At 32.2% G+C, this 18,490-nt stretch overlaps 1 protein-coding gene across 1 annotated transcript; it reads left to right on the forward strand.

Annotated features, from left to right (window-relative positions):
* The first annotated feature begins 10,829 nt into the window (after positions 1 to 10,829).
* LOC107628829 (bZIP transcription factor 29) lies at positions 10,830 to 14,884 on the forward strand. Its single transcript, XM_016331432.3, has 5 exons — positions 10,830 to 11,124; positions 11,209 to 12,534; positions 12,839 to 12,971; positions 13,071 to 13,155; positions 14,265 to 14,884. The coding sequence occupies exons 2-5, from the start codon at positions 11,243 to 11,245 to the stop codon at positions 14,489 to 14,491; spliced, it is 1,737 nt and encodes a 578-aa protein (XP_016186918.2). The 5' UTR covers positions 10,830 to 11,124; positions 11,209 to 11,242; the 3' UTR covers positions 14,492 to 14,884.
* The last annotated feature ends 3,606 nt before the right edge of the window (positions 14,885 to 18,490 follow it).

Consider the following 18,490-nt stretch of genomic DNA (forward strand, 5'->3'; position numbering starts at 1 on the left):
ATTTGAGTAATTATTAATTTCAAGGATTACTTTGAGACTCGAGTGCAAGTTTAGGGACTACTTTAAGATTTAACTTAACAAAATTTAATTAAATGATTAGATTGTCTTAACCTAACGACTAAATCCCATTTTTTGTCCCTAAGATTCATGCGATTATCTATTTTAGTCCTCGGAATTCAAAATTACCTATAATGATCCTCCATATTTAAGTCCGGGCACCAATGGAATCTCTCGACTCTTTCCGACGATGACTAGACAAACGGAATGCTGAGATAGCACTCTTCTTGTCACGCTGGATGATGAGTAAACAACGTCGTTTACCCTTGGCACCCAAACAAGCAGAAATGTCATTGCTTTATATATGAAGGGAGAAGAAACAATGGAGATCTAAAATAAAGTATTCTTCTTCTTTTCTACCTCCACTATTCTTTATTTTTGACTTTTTTGGACGTCAATGGTAAACGACGTCGTTTACTCATCATCCAACGTGACAGGGAGGGTGCCATCTCAGTACTCTGTTTGCCTAGTCATCGCCAGAAAGAGTCGAGGGACCATATCGATGTCCGAATTGAATCTGGAAGACTAGTATAGGTAATTTTAAATTTCGAAGACCAAATTAAGTAATCGCGTGAATTTCAGAGGCTAAAATGGAGATTTAGTCTAATCTAACTTAATATATTTATTCAATTGGTTTGGAGAATAAATAGGGTTTAGATGTTGCACAAACGGGGAAAGAAGCCGACATCAATGTCATTCTTTAATAAATCGTTGTTGCGGACATACAAGAATTTATGAACAACACTAATAGCTTGACCTTTCTAACGATTCACTTGTTAACATGCTTAAAACATTATAAATCCTTTGCACATGAGTGAATTTACAAAAAAAATAAAAAAAAATAAAAATTGTAGTTCTACCGAGTTCTACAAGGATTTACTTGTTAATTAATATGTTAAAAAAATGTTAATAAATTATTGCAGGTAGGTGTTTGACTATTAGATTATAGTATTATATATAAATTTTGACTTACACACGTAAATTGAAAAAAGACAAATACATAATAAAAGTTGAATTAAAATAATCTAGTAATTTAATTCCTCTTTTTATTTTATTTGTGTAAACCACTCAATAATTTTACTTTGTATTTTTAATATGCGGGTAGAAGGTGGTGTTTTTAAATAAAGTGAAAAATTTGTGTGTTTTTTATTTATATAAATTCCACAAATTTGATCTTTAGATTTGTGGTGTTTTAATTTTTTTTTGTTGATGACCACAAATCTGAGGGTCAGATTTGTGGTTTTAATTTTTTCTTTTTTTAAAAGACAAATTTGAGGTTAAATTTGAGTTTTTTTATTTTAAATTTTTTTGAATATACAAATCTGACTCTCAGATTTGTAATTCTATGAAATCTAATAGACCCTCAGATTTTTCTACTTCTCCAAATTTGAGGGTCCGATTTGTTACTTAAAATATAAAAAAATAATTCATATAAAAAAAACACACTAATTATCCATAATGATGAATTACACATAAATTTTTTTCATATAAAAAGAAATTAGCCCAATAATTCATGTGTGTACCACTTAAATATTTGTATATGTAAAAACTTGAGAAATGTTAATGTAATCATATAAAATACAATATTGACAAAATAACAAAATGACCTCCTAAATTTTTTATGATTTTATCTTCTCAGCAAGTATGAGATAGAGACTTACAAAAGACGTGGCTACAACTTTAACACCTAAATCAGTATAATGCATTATATATATATATATATATATATATATATATATATATATATATATATATATATATATATATATATAATAGCGAGCCAAACTGATTAATTATGTACGAATAAATCAATACATAAGACCCACTATTAGTTTTGGAACATCATTTATATTTATTTATTCATTTAATATCTCCATTTGATGATGTTCGTCCTTAATTAGTTATCAACCATTTTTGGAGTAGCTAGGTTCATATATCAATATTGGGTAAATGTTATGACAGGACAAGCACTCAAAATTAATGACAAAATAATAATGCACACCAACCTAACCATAACCACCAGGAAAAATAATAATAATTATTTTTATAAGGAAGCTTTAGTATGTCTGGGTAAATTACATTACTGAGTTTTTTTTTTTCTTTTAAGATAATACTGTATAGCTAATATACCCTAATTTATTGTAAAATTTAGGTGATAGACTGATAGTATAATTCCTATACATTATTATGATTTTTATATTTATGGAATGCAACACTAGTTTTGCATGTAAATATGATTAATCATATGATAAGCTGATATATATAAAAAGTAGTCACCGCATATAAAATTTAGGATTAGGATGTCATCGGTCGGAAAACAATAAAATTTTCTATTAGATAGTATTTTTTACAGTGAATCAGAAAATGATATCTTTTATAACGATAAGGTGTGTGTTTGGATTGTGGTTTGTCAAACTGAAATTTGAATAAAAGTGATTTTATAGAATTGATTTTGGATAGAAGTAAGTTTGTGTCAACGTGATTTATGTTTGGCAACTCTATACTAAAATTGATTTTGATAAAATAAATATTATTTGAATAATATTAATTAAAATCACTTTTAGATAGATAATTACTAAAAAGGACATGACATTAAATTATAATATTATTTTTTTTATATATGTTTAATTTTTTTTATACTTTGTTTTTATATATTTTTATATAGTATATTTTTAGTACTTTTAGTACTCTTTTTTAGTACACTATAATTTCTTACTATTATTATTATTTATGGTTAATTTTTTTGTTTAATTTATTTTACCTAATGGGATCAATAGATTATATTATAAAAAGATAATAATAAATATAATGTACAAAATTACCAGTATAAAAATATATAATGTCAAATAAAAAATTAATAAAAAATATAAATAATAAATAATAAAAAAAGAACTCATCTAAAGAAATAATAACAATTCTATAAATAATACAATAATATGTATAAAGGATAAAGATGGTAAAGAAAAATAAATGTTAAATATTAATGGCCAAAAACTAGAAATTGTTGCTTCTTATAAACGTGGTTTTGAGACTAAAATTACTTTTGCGTTTATAGAGAAAAAAATTAGCCAAACCAAAAATTGAAGCTTTTAAGAAACTGTAACGTATTTTTCCTCTTCTAACGTGGTTGCCAAACACACCCAAAATATATCAATATTAATAAAGTTTAACCACTCACATAGAATGCTAAGACTGTTCAACAAAAAAAAAAAAGCTAAAACTGAAATTATTAATAGGGTATTTATAGTGGCAGAACTTGAAAAATTATTGTAGAAAATTAATAAAAAATATTAATGTAAAAATTATTTTTAAATTTGTTAAAAATATGACATGAAATAAATAAATTTACAAATAAAAATAATTTTAAAATAATATTCTTTGAATTTTGAGTGACTTAAAATTTTTAATAATTGAATCAAAATAAAAAAATTTAGTATTTTTTTAATATAAATAACTAAATTATTGTTAAAAAAATAATTATTTCATTGAGTGTGTAAAAGGATTTAATTTATTGGTCCTCAATTAATTAGTTATCGTTATTTATTTGATATAAAATAATATATTGGGTAAATGATAAAGATGAGACTCAAACACAAAGTATCTTACTTTAAAAGAGAAACTCTAGCTAATTAACTCATTGTTTTAATTAATCAACAACTACTATTAATTTTATAAAAAATTAAAAGCGCCATAACCTTCATTGTCCATATAAAGATCCGCCACTATATTTGGATTGTCATTTAAAAAGTTTTAAACCTAAAGATTTTGTTTCTTTTAACTGTTGGCTCCGGACATACTAAAATTATATCATTATACTTATTTGAGCAGGTTCCATGTAAAAAAATGTAGGTTAAAAAAAAGTTAGGTTAATGATACAAATTAAAAGATAGTAAAATCAATTTTTATTAACTCTCAGTTAACAAAACATACAAATAAGAGTATATTTCAAACAAAACGCATCACTCTTAAGTCTTAACCAAAACCGTTATAAACTTAAACGAAATTGCACATTTGCAATACAAAATTTTTTCAATGACGATGTATCAAGGGAGGAAAAATTTGGACTCAAGACCTTCATATATATCAATTAATGAATGTTTGTACTACAAACTTCTTCCAAGTCAAAATTTCTAGTATTTTTTGTTGTACACGGTATTTTCTAATTGAATAGGTCAAGAATTAATCCATTGCGAATCTGAATCCTATTTAAGAGTCTGCTGTTGATCAATAAGTTGCTGCATGTACAATACGAATATTATGGTCTTTCAATTTCTTTGTTTTTTTTTTTTTTTTTTTTTTTTGCCTAAATATGGGCTTGAATTTTGTTTATTTTTTCATTTATTTAAAATTTTTGGCCATGCATATTGACCATGATGTACAATCAATATGAAGAGTATAAAAAGGTTTAATTTTAATGTAACGAAACCTAAAGAGTTTTACACAATAATTTAATCAGATTGATGTGTTTAAATAATTTTTTAAATATTAAATATTAAAATTAGTTATTTTTATTAATATGATAATTTAATTTTTTATGCCGTTAATATATTAATAGAATAAAAAAAAGGGTTAATACTCAAATTCGTCCCCGAAAGATTACGCGATCTTCATTTTCGTCCCCGAATGATTTTTTTAATCAAATTGGTCCCTGAAAGATAAAAAATAAGTCAAATTAGTCCTTCTGTCATATGGACGATGACATGGCACTTAAAGTGCCACGTGGCAGGTCAGTGACACGTGGCATACCCGTGACATGCCACGTGTCATTTGACATGTACAAAAGATTTTTATAGTCAAAATAGTTTTTGAAAGTCTAGACGTAAGTCATTTTCATCCCTCAAATTTTAAAAAATTAGTCAAACTAGTCCTTATATAATTTTTTTTATTTTTTCTTCATAATATTAAATTTGAAATATTTTTTGATACTAATAATTTTAATAGAAATGTAATTGACAAACAAAATATTAGTAATTGTATATTTTCTTCTTAAAATTTTTTTTCAATAAAATTATCTCTTTCTTTTAATTCTTCTCAAAATCTCTTTTATTCTTTTTTATTCTAAAACCTTTTTCTTACATTATTATATTTTGCTGGAGTATATATATATACTCAAAATTGAAATGTATGTATTTATTAACCTACACAAAATTATATGCTCGAAATCAAAATTTATGTATGTTAAGCTAAACAAAGTTATACCACTATTTTTTTTCTACTACATCTTTTTTTTGTCCATTACGGTATTACTTACGTATAGGATGTAATGATAGTAATACTTAGAGTCACGGGTATGCCACGTGTCACTGACCTGCCACGTGGCGTGCCACGTCATCATGCCACGTGGCACTTAACGTGCCACGTCATCGCCCATCTGACATTAGGACTCATTTGACTTATTTGTTATCTTTCAGGGACTAATTTGATTAAAAAAATCATTCGGAAACGAAAATGAAGATCGCGTAATCTTTCGGAGACGAATTTGAGTATTAACCCATAAAAAAAACTTATTCTCTTAAATAATGCCCTTAGACAATTTAACTAAATCCACAATATATATATATATATAATTTTGTGTGGCCACTTGTGTTATGTAAAGCACAAGAAGCTAGCTCTTTATCGTGAAGATCAGAAAGAATAATAAGATAGTGAGAATATGAAGTTCCGAACAAATCTTTATCCCCAACCCCACCGATGCAAAATTGGAAATTGATGTGGTTTATTTTGACAAATAAAAGAGATAGATAAACGGGAATATTTTATTTATTCTTTTTTATAAAAGAAGAAATGCGATTACAGAATTAAGAAGCAAAAGCAATTAGTAAAAATATGATTCATACCAAATATAGATTTGGATGGAAATTTGCCCGTAAAAAATTAAAAAAACATACTGCTGGTAAAGGAATGGGTTTGTAATACAATGGGCTCTTCCCTTAATTAACATGTGCTTTAGTATTAATTTGATGCACAAGGCACAACGTTTATGTTATATAATTAAAATAGTCTTTAATTTTTTATATATTTTAAAACCACTCCTACAATCGCTGGTTTTTCCATTCTAAATAGTCAGTTATACCAATACTTCTATTTAATGTCCTCATACTTAAAGTAATTGAGCATTTAAATGTAATTTATTTAGATGTGATTAAAAAATAATTGAATATTATGTATAATAAAAAATTAATATTATTAAAAGATAAAACTAAAATTTATTTTTATGTATCGTTTTTGTCCCCAACATTTCGTCTTATTTGAGTTCCTAACGTTTTAAAATTGTCTCAATTTTGTCCTGCCGTCAATTCTGTTAATGGATCCCTAACGACAGGACAACATTGAGTCAATTTTGAAACGTTAGGAACTTAAATTGGACGATTAAAACGTTATAGACAACTTTGAGACTTACTCTAAATGTTATATATATATATATATATTATATGCTGATTTTGGTATTAGAGTCTCTTGTATACATTTTTAATTACCATCTAAGGACACACAAAAGAGCATTTTAGAAGTTTTGAAGCACCATCACCTTATGTTCAATCTCTATTATTAGTTTAGATAAGCACCTCATAACAACATTATCAAAATATTTTTAAAATATTATGGATAATTTTGAACAATCCAACTTGAGAGTCATTCTTAAACTTACAATAGCCCTAATGTTATCTCTGAATTTAATAAAAGTGACTCATAGTCGTCTTTGAAGTACTTTCTAGTGACAGAAATATGACGTAATTAGACAGAGGTCACGCTGGACTGCCAAAATAACGTCGTTTTATTTTTGACGTCCAAATAGCATAGACACGATGTCATTTAGTGTATATGGGGGGATTAATATGCTGAGTGACTATTCCTTTCTCAAACCAACGAAGTCTCTTATTTTTCTCCATATTTTCTTCAATGGCGCCACTTTGAGAGGAATTTTTTCTGGCGTTCTCTCAAAGAAAGCAACTACACTGTAATTGTGTCATCTCCATCGCACACGTAGTGGTCTGACGAGAAGCATCTTAGTTGTTAGAGGTAACTAAAATAAAAAGGAGAAACTAAATAACCACTTCTACTCCTCTGTTTTTCTTAATCATGGTTTTTTTCTTCCATTTCTTTTTACATTGTTAATCGATTTTCATTCGTTCATCTCTTTTGTGATGTGTTTTTTCTGAAAATTTTTGTTAAGATTTTTTTTCTTGTGTTATTGTTTCGTTTTTATTATTTGTTTTTGTCTGTGACGATGATAGTAGCTATAGTTGGAATGTACTGAAAACAGAAATATGTATGTAGTTTATGTGTTTTCATAGTGGTTTAGGGTTTGGGTTTATTGTGCGTTCCTGGTTGATGACAATTTTGATAATCATTTTTTATTTGCAAATGGTTCTTATAACTATTGTGTGTTACCATGAAGGATTCTTTGTGACGAGTGAAAACGGTGTCATCTCATACACCAGGGACCATATTTTAGAGATTCCAAAACTTGACCTAGATTGGCTAGATGTATTTTTCATTAGGAAGTACTGCAAAGAGCTTGGATATGATAAGATGGAACACTGTTGGTGGCTAGTTCCAAACAGGTCATTAGAGATTGGTATAAGAAAACTAAATTCTGATGCTGAGCTCTTGGAGATATGCTTCTATGCTAAAAGAAACAAAGGAGAGGTGCCTGTGTACTATAAGCATGGGATATCTGTTCTAACATATTAGAAGAACTACCATCCAAAATAAAGTTTCTACCCAACCAGTTTTACTGAGAATAGGACCAAGCTCCAAGGCCATTTTTCTTAACCCAATTCTAAACCCATGTATCAACCAACCTAAAAATACTGAAATTTCAAAACCACCAGCAACCAACTCCTACCATTCGAAACCCATGTATCACTAAATGTTTAAAATTTTATTACTGTTCTTTCGCTTCATATTCTTTCATTTCTAAATTACAGTTAGCAATAATAACAACAAAATAGGACATTGTGTTATCATTTCTATGCATTTGTTCATAGGGTACAGCAACCACAACCATCGCATTTAGGCTTTTCTATTACAAAATATCCAAATGGCCTTCACCACTTCCATGCTACACAGACAACAATCACAATTAGTAATATAATAACTAACAACAAACAAAAATGTCATTTTTAGAGTCCTAACTTCAGACTCCAAACTTATAATCTTCCAAGCAAATTTTATTCTCCACTCCTCTATTTCATATTTATGATTATCTGTACCATTTATTTCTTCTTCATCCTGAACTTTATTATCCTACATAAAGAGACCACAACACCTCTTGCCAACACTCGACAACCACATTTCATGGCCATGGAGAAGAAATGTTACAAATTGAAAGAGCAATGACACTAGCTATATACCTTAACAAAAATCACTTATATTATAGTTAAGACAACCATAAGATGGTCTTCCTAGATTCATGTTTGTTCTTGACCATTTGAGGACGGGTCGACTACCACACCCATACCTCTCTGGAAGTCGTTCGTGACTACTTCTGGAGGTTCTCCTCTCACAGCTTCCCTTAGAGCGTCAGTTACTAGAGCTACCAACAAGGTTGCTGCCTCCGCATATTATGACCCATTTAAACTGCGTTTAACAACGGCAGAGAAGAAGAGGTAGAATGGCTTCTAATTGTGGACGCAACTATCTGGAACTCAAATTGGGGATTAGGATTATAAACCATTACAGGGACTAAATTGAGTCAAATAGGGATAGCCACGTCATATAGACGTTACTTATATAGCGTGGCTTTTTTTCTGTACACGTCATCACGTCGTTAAGGAATATTCCTTGAAAAGTACTTTAGGGACGACCGTGAGTCACTTTTGTTAAAATCAGGGACAACATTGGGATCATTTTAAGTTTAGAAATAACCTTAAGATTCGATTACAAATTCAAAATCACTTTAAGACTTAACTCATCTCTATCATTAATTCAGATAAACACCTCATAATAACATTATCAAAATATTTTTTAAATATTATGGATAATTTTGAACAATAAAATGTTAAGAACTATTTTAATTTTTAACTTGAATCTAAGAAATAAACATAATAGTTTATTGGAAATTTACATTAAAATTTTTAACTATTAAAATTTACATTCCCTTTCCAACAACTAATCCACTAGTTCAAACGAAATTCATCAAACAGCTTGACTATTTCAATAACTAAGTTAATTTGATTGGTAATTGCAAAACTTACTTTATAATTAAAGTTAACACAAAAATATCTGAATGTAATTTTATTGTACCATATGTATGCAAGACATCAACAACATATTACATTCAGTTTAACTAAACCAACCCAATATAAAGAAAAGGAGTTAAGTAAATCAATCAAATTCAGAATCCATTATCATGACACATTAAGTTCGTTTAAGAAGATTAATATGGATATCCCGAATGAGGTACAAAAAATTGGTGACTTACAAGAAATTTTAAATCTCAAAATATCTTTAGTTCTAGTGTGATCGTGCAAGGTCAAAGTTCAACAAAAACAGGTAAACTGTACAACCACAAAGGATGCCTTAAAATTAAGATAACTGTCTATCCAAATTGCAAAAACTCGTTGCACTACTCTCTTAAATAGTCCATACATCAACATGTTCAAAATTCTATCCTACAAAGCATCGTTGCAGAATAAACACAACGAATAAACAAGGCATATGCTCACCCACAATTTTATAAAATAGCAACAGCAAAACTTCATCGGCAAGTGCACTAGTGGGCCTAATTTTCACATAATAAAATTTTCACCCTGGTCAGACCCAAAATGAAGAGTTGCAGTTGCACACAACATACTACAAACTCTCTTTAAAAATATGCACCATAACTCCTTATTCAAGCACAAAACAGTACTAAAAAGCTAAATTACTAATTAAAAGGAACTGAAATGCCAACAGAGTAAAGCAACTACATTCAAATATACAATTGGGTTTCTAAGTTCTAACCAAATATCCATCCTTTTATATCCATAAATACAGCAATCAACAACAATAATACTTACATTGTAGTTTGGGCAACCCAAGAACAGTCTCCATGGATTAGAATCCGTCCCTGACCACCGCAGCACTGGTCTCGACTCGCAGCCATGGCAAACGCGATCATTCATTCCTCTCATGATACTTCCAAATGATCGTGGATTATTCGAGCTCCCAACTGCATTGCTCGCGCTTGCTGTAACAGTCGGACTTCAAAGATGGGGAAGACAAGAACAGAGAACCAAAGAGAAGAGAAGACAGAGCGATGTGGGCTTTAAAATTAGGAATTAGGGTTTTAACTTGATTTGAGGGACCAAATTGATTCCGAACAGTTTATTCTGCCACATCAGCTAGCCGTTGTAATGCCTACGTGTCATGAAGCCTGCCAACTCAGCTTTTCGGTAGCATCAGGTGGGCAAAGATTGTCGGAAGGACAAGTTTGAGTCCCAGAGTGCAACTTGAGGAATAAATATGAGTAACTTTTAAGTTTAGGGACTACTATAGAGCTCGAGTACAACTTCAGAGACTACATTAAAGCTTATCTCGAGCTAAGCTGGTAGTTCATCCTTAATATTTGAGGCAGAGGTGTAGAAAACGGTGGCTGCGGAAACATAAGGAGTGGGGGATAAAATAAAAACAAAGCAAAACACGGGATGGGGGAGATTAAACAAGAGTAAGACAAATGAGGTCGGAATGAAATTGAAATGAGGCCGGAATGAAACTCAAATGGCGAAGAAATGCAAATTAGGGCGAAATGCAAATTCTTATTAAATTCACGCGTAGTAGTCATGAAATCCGTGTAGTAGTCATCGTCGTCGTTGTAGAAAGAGAAATTAATAATAATAGAGAGAGAAAAGAAAAAAAAAAGGGATAGAGAGAGAAAGAAAACACAGAGCGTGTGTCTATGTGTGTGTGAGAGCATTCTCTTTTCTTTTTATAATTAATTTGGTCTGAGAGAGTGAATCTTGGAGAGATAAGCGCCTGCTCCTTCGGCATTTCCGCCAGAGACAAAGTTAACACCCCTTCTTCTATTAATCAATGCTTCTTCTTCTTCTTCATCCTTCATCGTCTCTCTCACCCGTTCTCAACAACGTAAAATGCTCACCCTCTCACTCATGTTCCTGTCTTTTCTTTTTTACTTCCAGAAACTCTGATTAACGGGTTTTGCGGTTTCAGATTACGCGGACTTGATTTTTCCCTTTTGTCGAAAATGGGTGACAATGAAGACTCCAACAACAATATTGACATGATGCAAAGGCTTCAATCCTCATTCGGAACGACGTCGTCTTCGTCTTCTTCGTTCCTCAAACAGACTCTTACCATGGAGCAGCTCACAATACCCCAATTCCAACAAATGCGTGCTAATAACAATAATCAGCAACAACATTTCTACGGTGGAGATGGAATGAAGCGTGCGGGTATACCACCGTCTCACCCGCACCAGATCCCGCCCATTTCCCCATACTCTCAGATCCCGCGCTCCACACTCACTCACCACCAAATGGGTTCACCTACACCCACCCACACCCGATCCCTATCCCAACCATCGTTCTTCTCACTCGACTCTCTCCCACCGCTAAGCCCCTCTCCCTTCCGCGGCGCTGACTCCTCAACTTCAATCTCCGACCAAGCCTCCGCTGACGTCTCCATGGAAGATCGTGACGTCAGCAGCCACCAACAGCAACAGCAACAACACTCTCTCCTCCCTCCGTCTTCGCCTTTCTCATCTGCCCGGGGCACCGGCAACCCTCTGCCCCCTCCTCGGAAAACGCACCGTCGCTCCAACAGCGATATACCGTTTGGATTCTCCACCATTTTGCAGTCGTCGCCGCCGCTGATTCCGTTGAAGAAGCCTGCGCAGCTTGTTAAGAAGGAATCTGGTTCCTGGAGTAGCGCTGATCCCAATGCGGAGGGATCAGGGGAGAAGAAGCTCTCCCCTGAAGGTGAAGTAGTTGATGATCTTTTCTCTGCTTACATGAACTTGGATAGCATCAATGACGCGTTTAACAATAATTCATCTGATGAGAAGAACGGTAACGAGATTATTATAAATAATAACAATAGTAATCGTGATGATTTGGATAGTAGAGCTAGTGGAACCAAGACTAGTAACAACAATGGTGGTGGGGATAGTAGTGATAATGAAGCTGAGAGTAGCGGCAACTCAATGATGAGTCAGAGTTGTGGGGAGAAGAGGGATGGCGTTAAGAAGAGGAGTGCTGCTGGTGAGGTTGTTGGCGGCGTCGCTCCCACGAGCCGCCACTATAGGAGTGTGTCTATGGATAGTTTCATTGGCAAGTTGAATTTCAATGATGAGTCGCCAAGGTTGCCGCCATCGCCTGGGTCTGCTCGGCCGCCTTCCTCAAATGGAATCGATGGGAACACCGGTGCTTTCAGCTTGGAGTTTGGGAATGGTGAGTTTAGTGGCCCTGAGTTGAAGAAGATCATGGCCAATGAGAAGCTTGCTGAGATTGCTATGATGGATCCTAAGCGTGCAAAGAGGTGTTGTATACCATTTGATATCCCAGTTGTGTTTGTTTTCGGCATTAGACTAGTTCAAAGTTCAACTGTCTTTTTGAAGATACAATTATAAACTGATTTCAACTCATTTGAACATGTTTGACCTACTCTCGAATTTGTTATATTCCAACATCCATGGTTTTTGAATTGAGCATTAATTGCGCCAAACTATAGTTTCCTAAGTATAGATTAAAACTATACAAATAGCGTGTGTTTTTAGTATTACACTTCTAGTAAGTTCTAATGCTTCAATGATTGACTCTATTTGGGACTGGATTCAAATCAGGATTCTGGCAAATCGGCAGTCAGCTGCACGATCCAAAGAAAGGAAGATGCGATACATTTCTGAGCTGGAACATAAGGTCCAGACCCTACAAACTGAGGCCACCACACTCTCTGCACAGCTTACTCTGTTGCAGGTGGGAGCATATTAATGTTTTCTATTGTCTGTTTTTGTTTAGTGCCGCGATCATGGTAATTGTTTTCTCACGCCGCTCCTTTCCTTTGCGTGAACACAGAGGGATTCTGTTGGACTCACTAACCAAAATAGTGAGCTCAAATTTCGCCTTCAATCCATGGAACAACAGGCAAAACTCCGAGATGGTATTTTTCTTCTTTACCTTAGGCAGTCTTTTGAATTTCTGTCAACTTTTGTTTTCTTTACTTTTTTGGTAAATGATCGAAACATGTACCCTTTCTTGTTTCGACATATGGCCTTGTGCAGATGAGTAGTTGCTTAGATTATATTGTTTGTCAATATACATTTTCAATACTTCCTATGATGAGTTTATTTCAGGTAACTGAATATAGGCTACAAAAGTTGGTTGTGCAGTCCCATAGAATAAAAACATGTATTTAAGGTTGAAAAAAGGAAATATCTTAGCTCACTTCTACAATACTTGAGTGTGGATAAGCTCTGTAGTAGAATTTTCATGTCATGATAAAGTTATTAGAAGCGTGGAAAAGGAAAGTTAAATAGCATGTCAAAAAATTGTTGATAGAGCTCCTATATGGTGTTTGGTTTTTAGCTCCTATAATTCCTAGATCTATAGTGTCGCTAGAGTCGCGGTACTTTTGTAAGAATTTCAGTTTTATGGTGGTTTGTGTGCAAGGCTTTGGCTACTGTTGCCTGGGCCTAATTGGATGGTAATTTCCATTAGAACTTCCCAGTAGCAGAGGAGATTGATGATTGAAGAGTAGCAGATATGCATGCTGACATTGACAGCAAACCCAAAATACCAAATATTGATAGAATTAATAACGCCTGTACCATTTGGAACAACCGTTATCTTTCTGTGCCAACTAAATCTAAAATGCTTAATCCAAAGGACTTATGTACTGAAGTTTTTCTTGTGTAACATACGTGATTGAAGACCTCTCAAATAATGGCACATGCATGCTTGAGTAATAAGAAACATCTACTTGTTATGTCTTTATCTGCATTTGCTAAATTTGACTATGCATGAGGGTTCCTTTGAATAGAGCGATTGAGTTATCTCTCATGTTGCAATATTTCAATTATGAATTATGATTATGATGGCTTGACCTTCATTATTTGAGGCATTGTTAAGAGTCATAATTGCTTGTCTGCTACATTTTATCCAATTAGTGGTAGTTGTCATTTGTAGCAGCACTATTGGAGACTAAAATTAATTCACTGATTGCTTTATTTATGCTTATTACTCGTGTGCTCTGTGTATCTCTACCAACAGCTCTAAACGAGGCTCTCACTGCCGAGGTTCAACGACTAAAGCTCGCTACGGCTGAGCTGAACGGGGAGTCACACTCATCCGGTTGCTTGATTCCGCAACATTCTGTCAACCCTCTGATGTTTCAGCAGCAGCAGCAGGCTTCTACTGCATCTCAACAAAACATTCATCTTCAACAACAACAGCGGCAGAATGGTAATACCAACTCACAAACCGATCTAAAACACTAATAACCTTCCGAAGGATGATGCTGTTACATTGCACTTGGTTCCGATTCTCCAGAAAAGTTTTTCTTAGTTGCAACTTGCAAATTGCAATCGTCTTAAGTTTTATTCCCATTGTCTGTCCAACTCGGACAGTAGTTTTTAGTTCATATATATACAGGTCCTAATTCCTGTTTTATATTTAAATTATACCTTATATTTAATATTTAATTTCAGTATATATATATAATATAATATTGAATTGTAGCATTATTTGGTCATGATTTGTTTTGATGATGAAGTCTAGGGGGGAAAAATACTGTTCAAACTTCCTTTTGTAAATAATGACCATTCTATCATGGTTCCGTGCATTGATTCTTTGCCCAATTGCTTGTGTTTAGGGTGTTTTGGTTGACCAAATGCAAGTGTTCATTACTTTATTTTCTATGCTTATATAGATTGATAGGTGGTGGATTCCGCTTTATCTAAGCTAAAGTTAACTTTTTACATTCTAAAAGGGGATGATATTTCAAATGGTGGAAATCATTATACTTCTAATTACTCTTTTTTTAGTCTTTCCGAAAAGTTGTTTTATATCCTAGAGATAATATTTAAATAATTGTCAATTATAGTTTGATTTTGATGACAATTAATCTCCGTGAATTTTTATACTAGATTGATCACCTTTACTTGTGATTGCATCTTCCAAAATTCTCCATTTGTGTCTACTTTTTTAACACTAGTTACTTAAGAGCAAAGAAAATAAATTTTCATAAGCCCCTATTCATTGGCGTTAAACAGGGACATATATATCTATTTTAATTTTCAACGCCATCCTTTCTAACCCATGTCTGACCTAATTGTTTATTAGGTTTGTGCCTAACAGAATCAATCATCAACCATGGAAGTCTAAGAGAATGTTCAATCAAAATCAAATAATTTAAGCGTGAGAACCTTAGCCAACATCTTATACTAGATCTAGGATTAGTCATCTTCGTTGGTCCCAATAGTCTGATCAAATAGGTATTGACGTGCTCTTTAATTATTAGTTATGTTTATTAATAAGGGTTATAATTATATGTGCAGTGATTAATAAGATTTACCTTCAAATTAAAACTTTAATCATTTATGTCGTTTTCTAGGTTTTTTTTTTTTTTTTTAAAAAGAACCCTTTCAATATTACTTTATATTTGTCATTAGCAATTTAGCATTTCTAAGGAGGTACCTAATAAAGACATCTTGGAGTGAATACCAAAAAAAAAAAAAAAAAAAAAAAAACCTTGAAGTAACTTTATGTTTGTCCCAAAAAAACAAAAACGGTTAACAATTGCACAATTTAGTTTATAATTGTGCTAAATATATTTATTGAAAAAACTAGCCACTTCATAAACACTACTAGACACTATCATCTATGTTCAGCTAATTTTCTATTATTTTTAAGATGAAATATTTTTAAAAAGTTATGTTTTAGTAAAATTGCACACTACATCGTGTCAACTGGTGTATTATAAAAAAATGTGTTACATTTTTTTTAAAGACTTACTTTTACTACTACTACTACTACTATTATTATTATTATTATTATTATTATTATTATTATTATTATTAATGCTTAATAAATTAAAATATAATTAATTATTTTAATGAGAGAAAAGTGGGTAGTTTTTCAAGGGATTTTTTTCGAATTTTTTTGAAATAAATTAAAAAAAATATTTATTTCAGAAACATGTTATTTGAACTTTAATTTTCTAGATACATTTTTTTGTTTTTTAATTTTAATCAAGTTTGCCGCACCTGTCAAACTTCTATAATTTTATAGAGGCTGCCACCTCCGGCGAACTTCACCTAAATTCTCCCTAAAACCCAACTCATAATAAAACTCAAATTTCTAAGCTATTATTATTGTCTCCAAGAATACATAAAAGTACACAGACAACCAACATGGCTTCTTCAACATCGCCGGCAATGGTAACCATTATCATCATTTTCAGACATACACAGGTACACAGGAATAAGCCATATTTAACAAGGATTTGTGTCTATTATTAATAAAAAAAGAGAAAATGACAAATAGGTCTCTGACCTTTTCTCCCATTTGATATGTTTGTTTGAGTGATTTAAAGTTTTGAAGGCAAAAATGGCTTGAAAGAAATGGAAAAAAAAGCATGCAAAGTGGAGAATTCAGGAAGAAAAGAGGATTTGTTGAATTCATGGCGACGCGTACGCGTGAGAGGGAAGTCTGCCAGGCGACGCGTACGCGTGACAAGCATTACGGGAGCCACGTCAGACTTTTTCGTTGGGTCTGACGGAGGCATTTGGAATGAGGGACTGATCCGTCCAAGTTTTGTGAAGGTCAGGGACTTAAAAGTATTTTTGTCAGGGACGAAAATTTCCGCGGGACAAAAGGTTAGGGACCTATTTGTCCTTTTCTAATAAAAAAACATTATTTTTCCAAAAAAAAAAAATACGACTTATCCCCCAAAAAATATGACTTATTCCTCCGGTGTACTTCTAGGCTGCGTTTGTTTCTGAGAAGAGGATAAGACAAGACTCTGAGAACAAGACACAAAGGACAGAGACACAAAATTTTGTGTTCTTATATTCTGTTTGGTGATAAACTAAAACAAATTACGAAAATCTAATTTATTCTCATCTTTTTATTCAACAAATTTGAAAAAAAAAAATATAATTATAAAAAGTTAACAAGAATAATGAAAGAAAAAATAAAAAATAAGTTGTGTCCCTTGTTAGTGTCTTTTTGTCCTTCCTGTGATGGACACAAAATACACTAATTCAGTGTTCCTAGACACAATGTTTCTGTCCATGTCTCATCTGTCAAACACAATTTTGTGTCTTCGTATCCTTGTCTCAGTATCTCGTCCCTAAAAAAAAACGCAGCACTATGTACTCTCGGGACGATGATAATAGTTGTCATTGCCCATTGTGAAACTTAAGAATTTGTATCCGTAAGTTATTAATGAGAATTCGAAGTGAAGTTCGACGGCGGTGAGGCGAACTTGCCTAAAATTAAAAAAAAAAAGTATATGGGGAATTAAAGTTCAAATCACGTATTTCTGGAAATAAATATTTTTTAATTTATTTAAAAAGAAATCCGTTTTTCAAGTAGTTAATATTAGGGTTGGCAATGGGTAGGGTAGAGTAGGGTTTGGACTCTATCCTAACCCTACTCCCAGAGTTAAAAACTTTTTAAAATTTCTACCCTATCCTACCTGTGGGTTGAGAATCTCTCAACCCTAATCCTACCCGCACCCTAAAGTTATAAACCCTATCCTACCCGACCCAGCTCGCAGAAAAAAAAAATTCAAGCAAATATAAAATTCAACCATAGTAATTATACATATAACATATTAATAAAATAAAAAATAAAAAGCTAAATTCAAATTAAAATTAAAAACAATAAAATGTTAAAAAAATTTAACATAAAATTACAAATAATATGACTATCAACTAATTTAGTGTTTATTTCAATTTTTATAAGAAGAAGATTATGAGTTCAATACTCATTTTTTTCACTACATACATAACTTTTACATATATATCATATAATATATTAGTGGTGTGGATAGAGTAGGTTAGGATATATCCTGAACCCGTACCCTACCCTATGCGCAAATAAACTTGCACTGCATCCTACCCTACCCGCAGCGGGTTGAATAGACAACTCTACCCGAACGAGTTGGTCCGGATTGGGTACCCGAGTAGGATATATATTTCTAGCCCTAGTTAAGATGACTACTTTAATATTATAATAGTTTACAATTTTAACCTCTTTAAAATGATGTAATAAATTATTTGTAAGAGTAATTGATAACCAAAAAAGACATCAACTCTGGGCATTCCCAGTTATGTAGTACATGGATATAGTGTATAGATAATTTTCAGTCTTTCAATTCTGTGAATGTTTTAGAAACCTTAAAAAAAGGACGTTTCTCGTACCAATGACTCTTAAGAATCGAAATGAAAAACAATGGGCTCAACTATTTGTTGCTGTTCATTTATAGGTCC

Source organism: Arachis ipaensis, chromosome B3 (genome assembly GCF_059453495.1).
Source record: "Arachis ipaensis isolate K30076 ecotype BB chromosome B3, ASM5945349v1, whole genome shotgun sequence".
Lineage (NCBI taxonomy): Eukaryota > Viridiplantae > Streptophyta > Magnoliopsida > Fabales > Fabaceae > Arachis > Arachis ipaensis.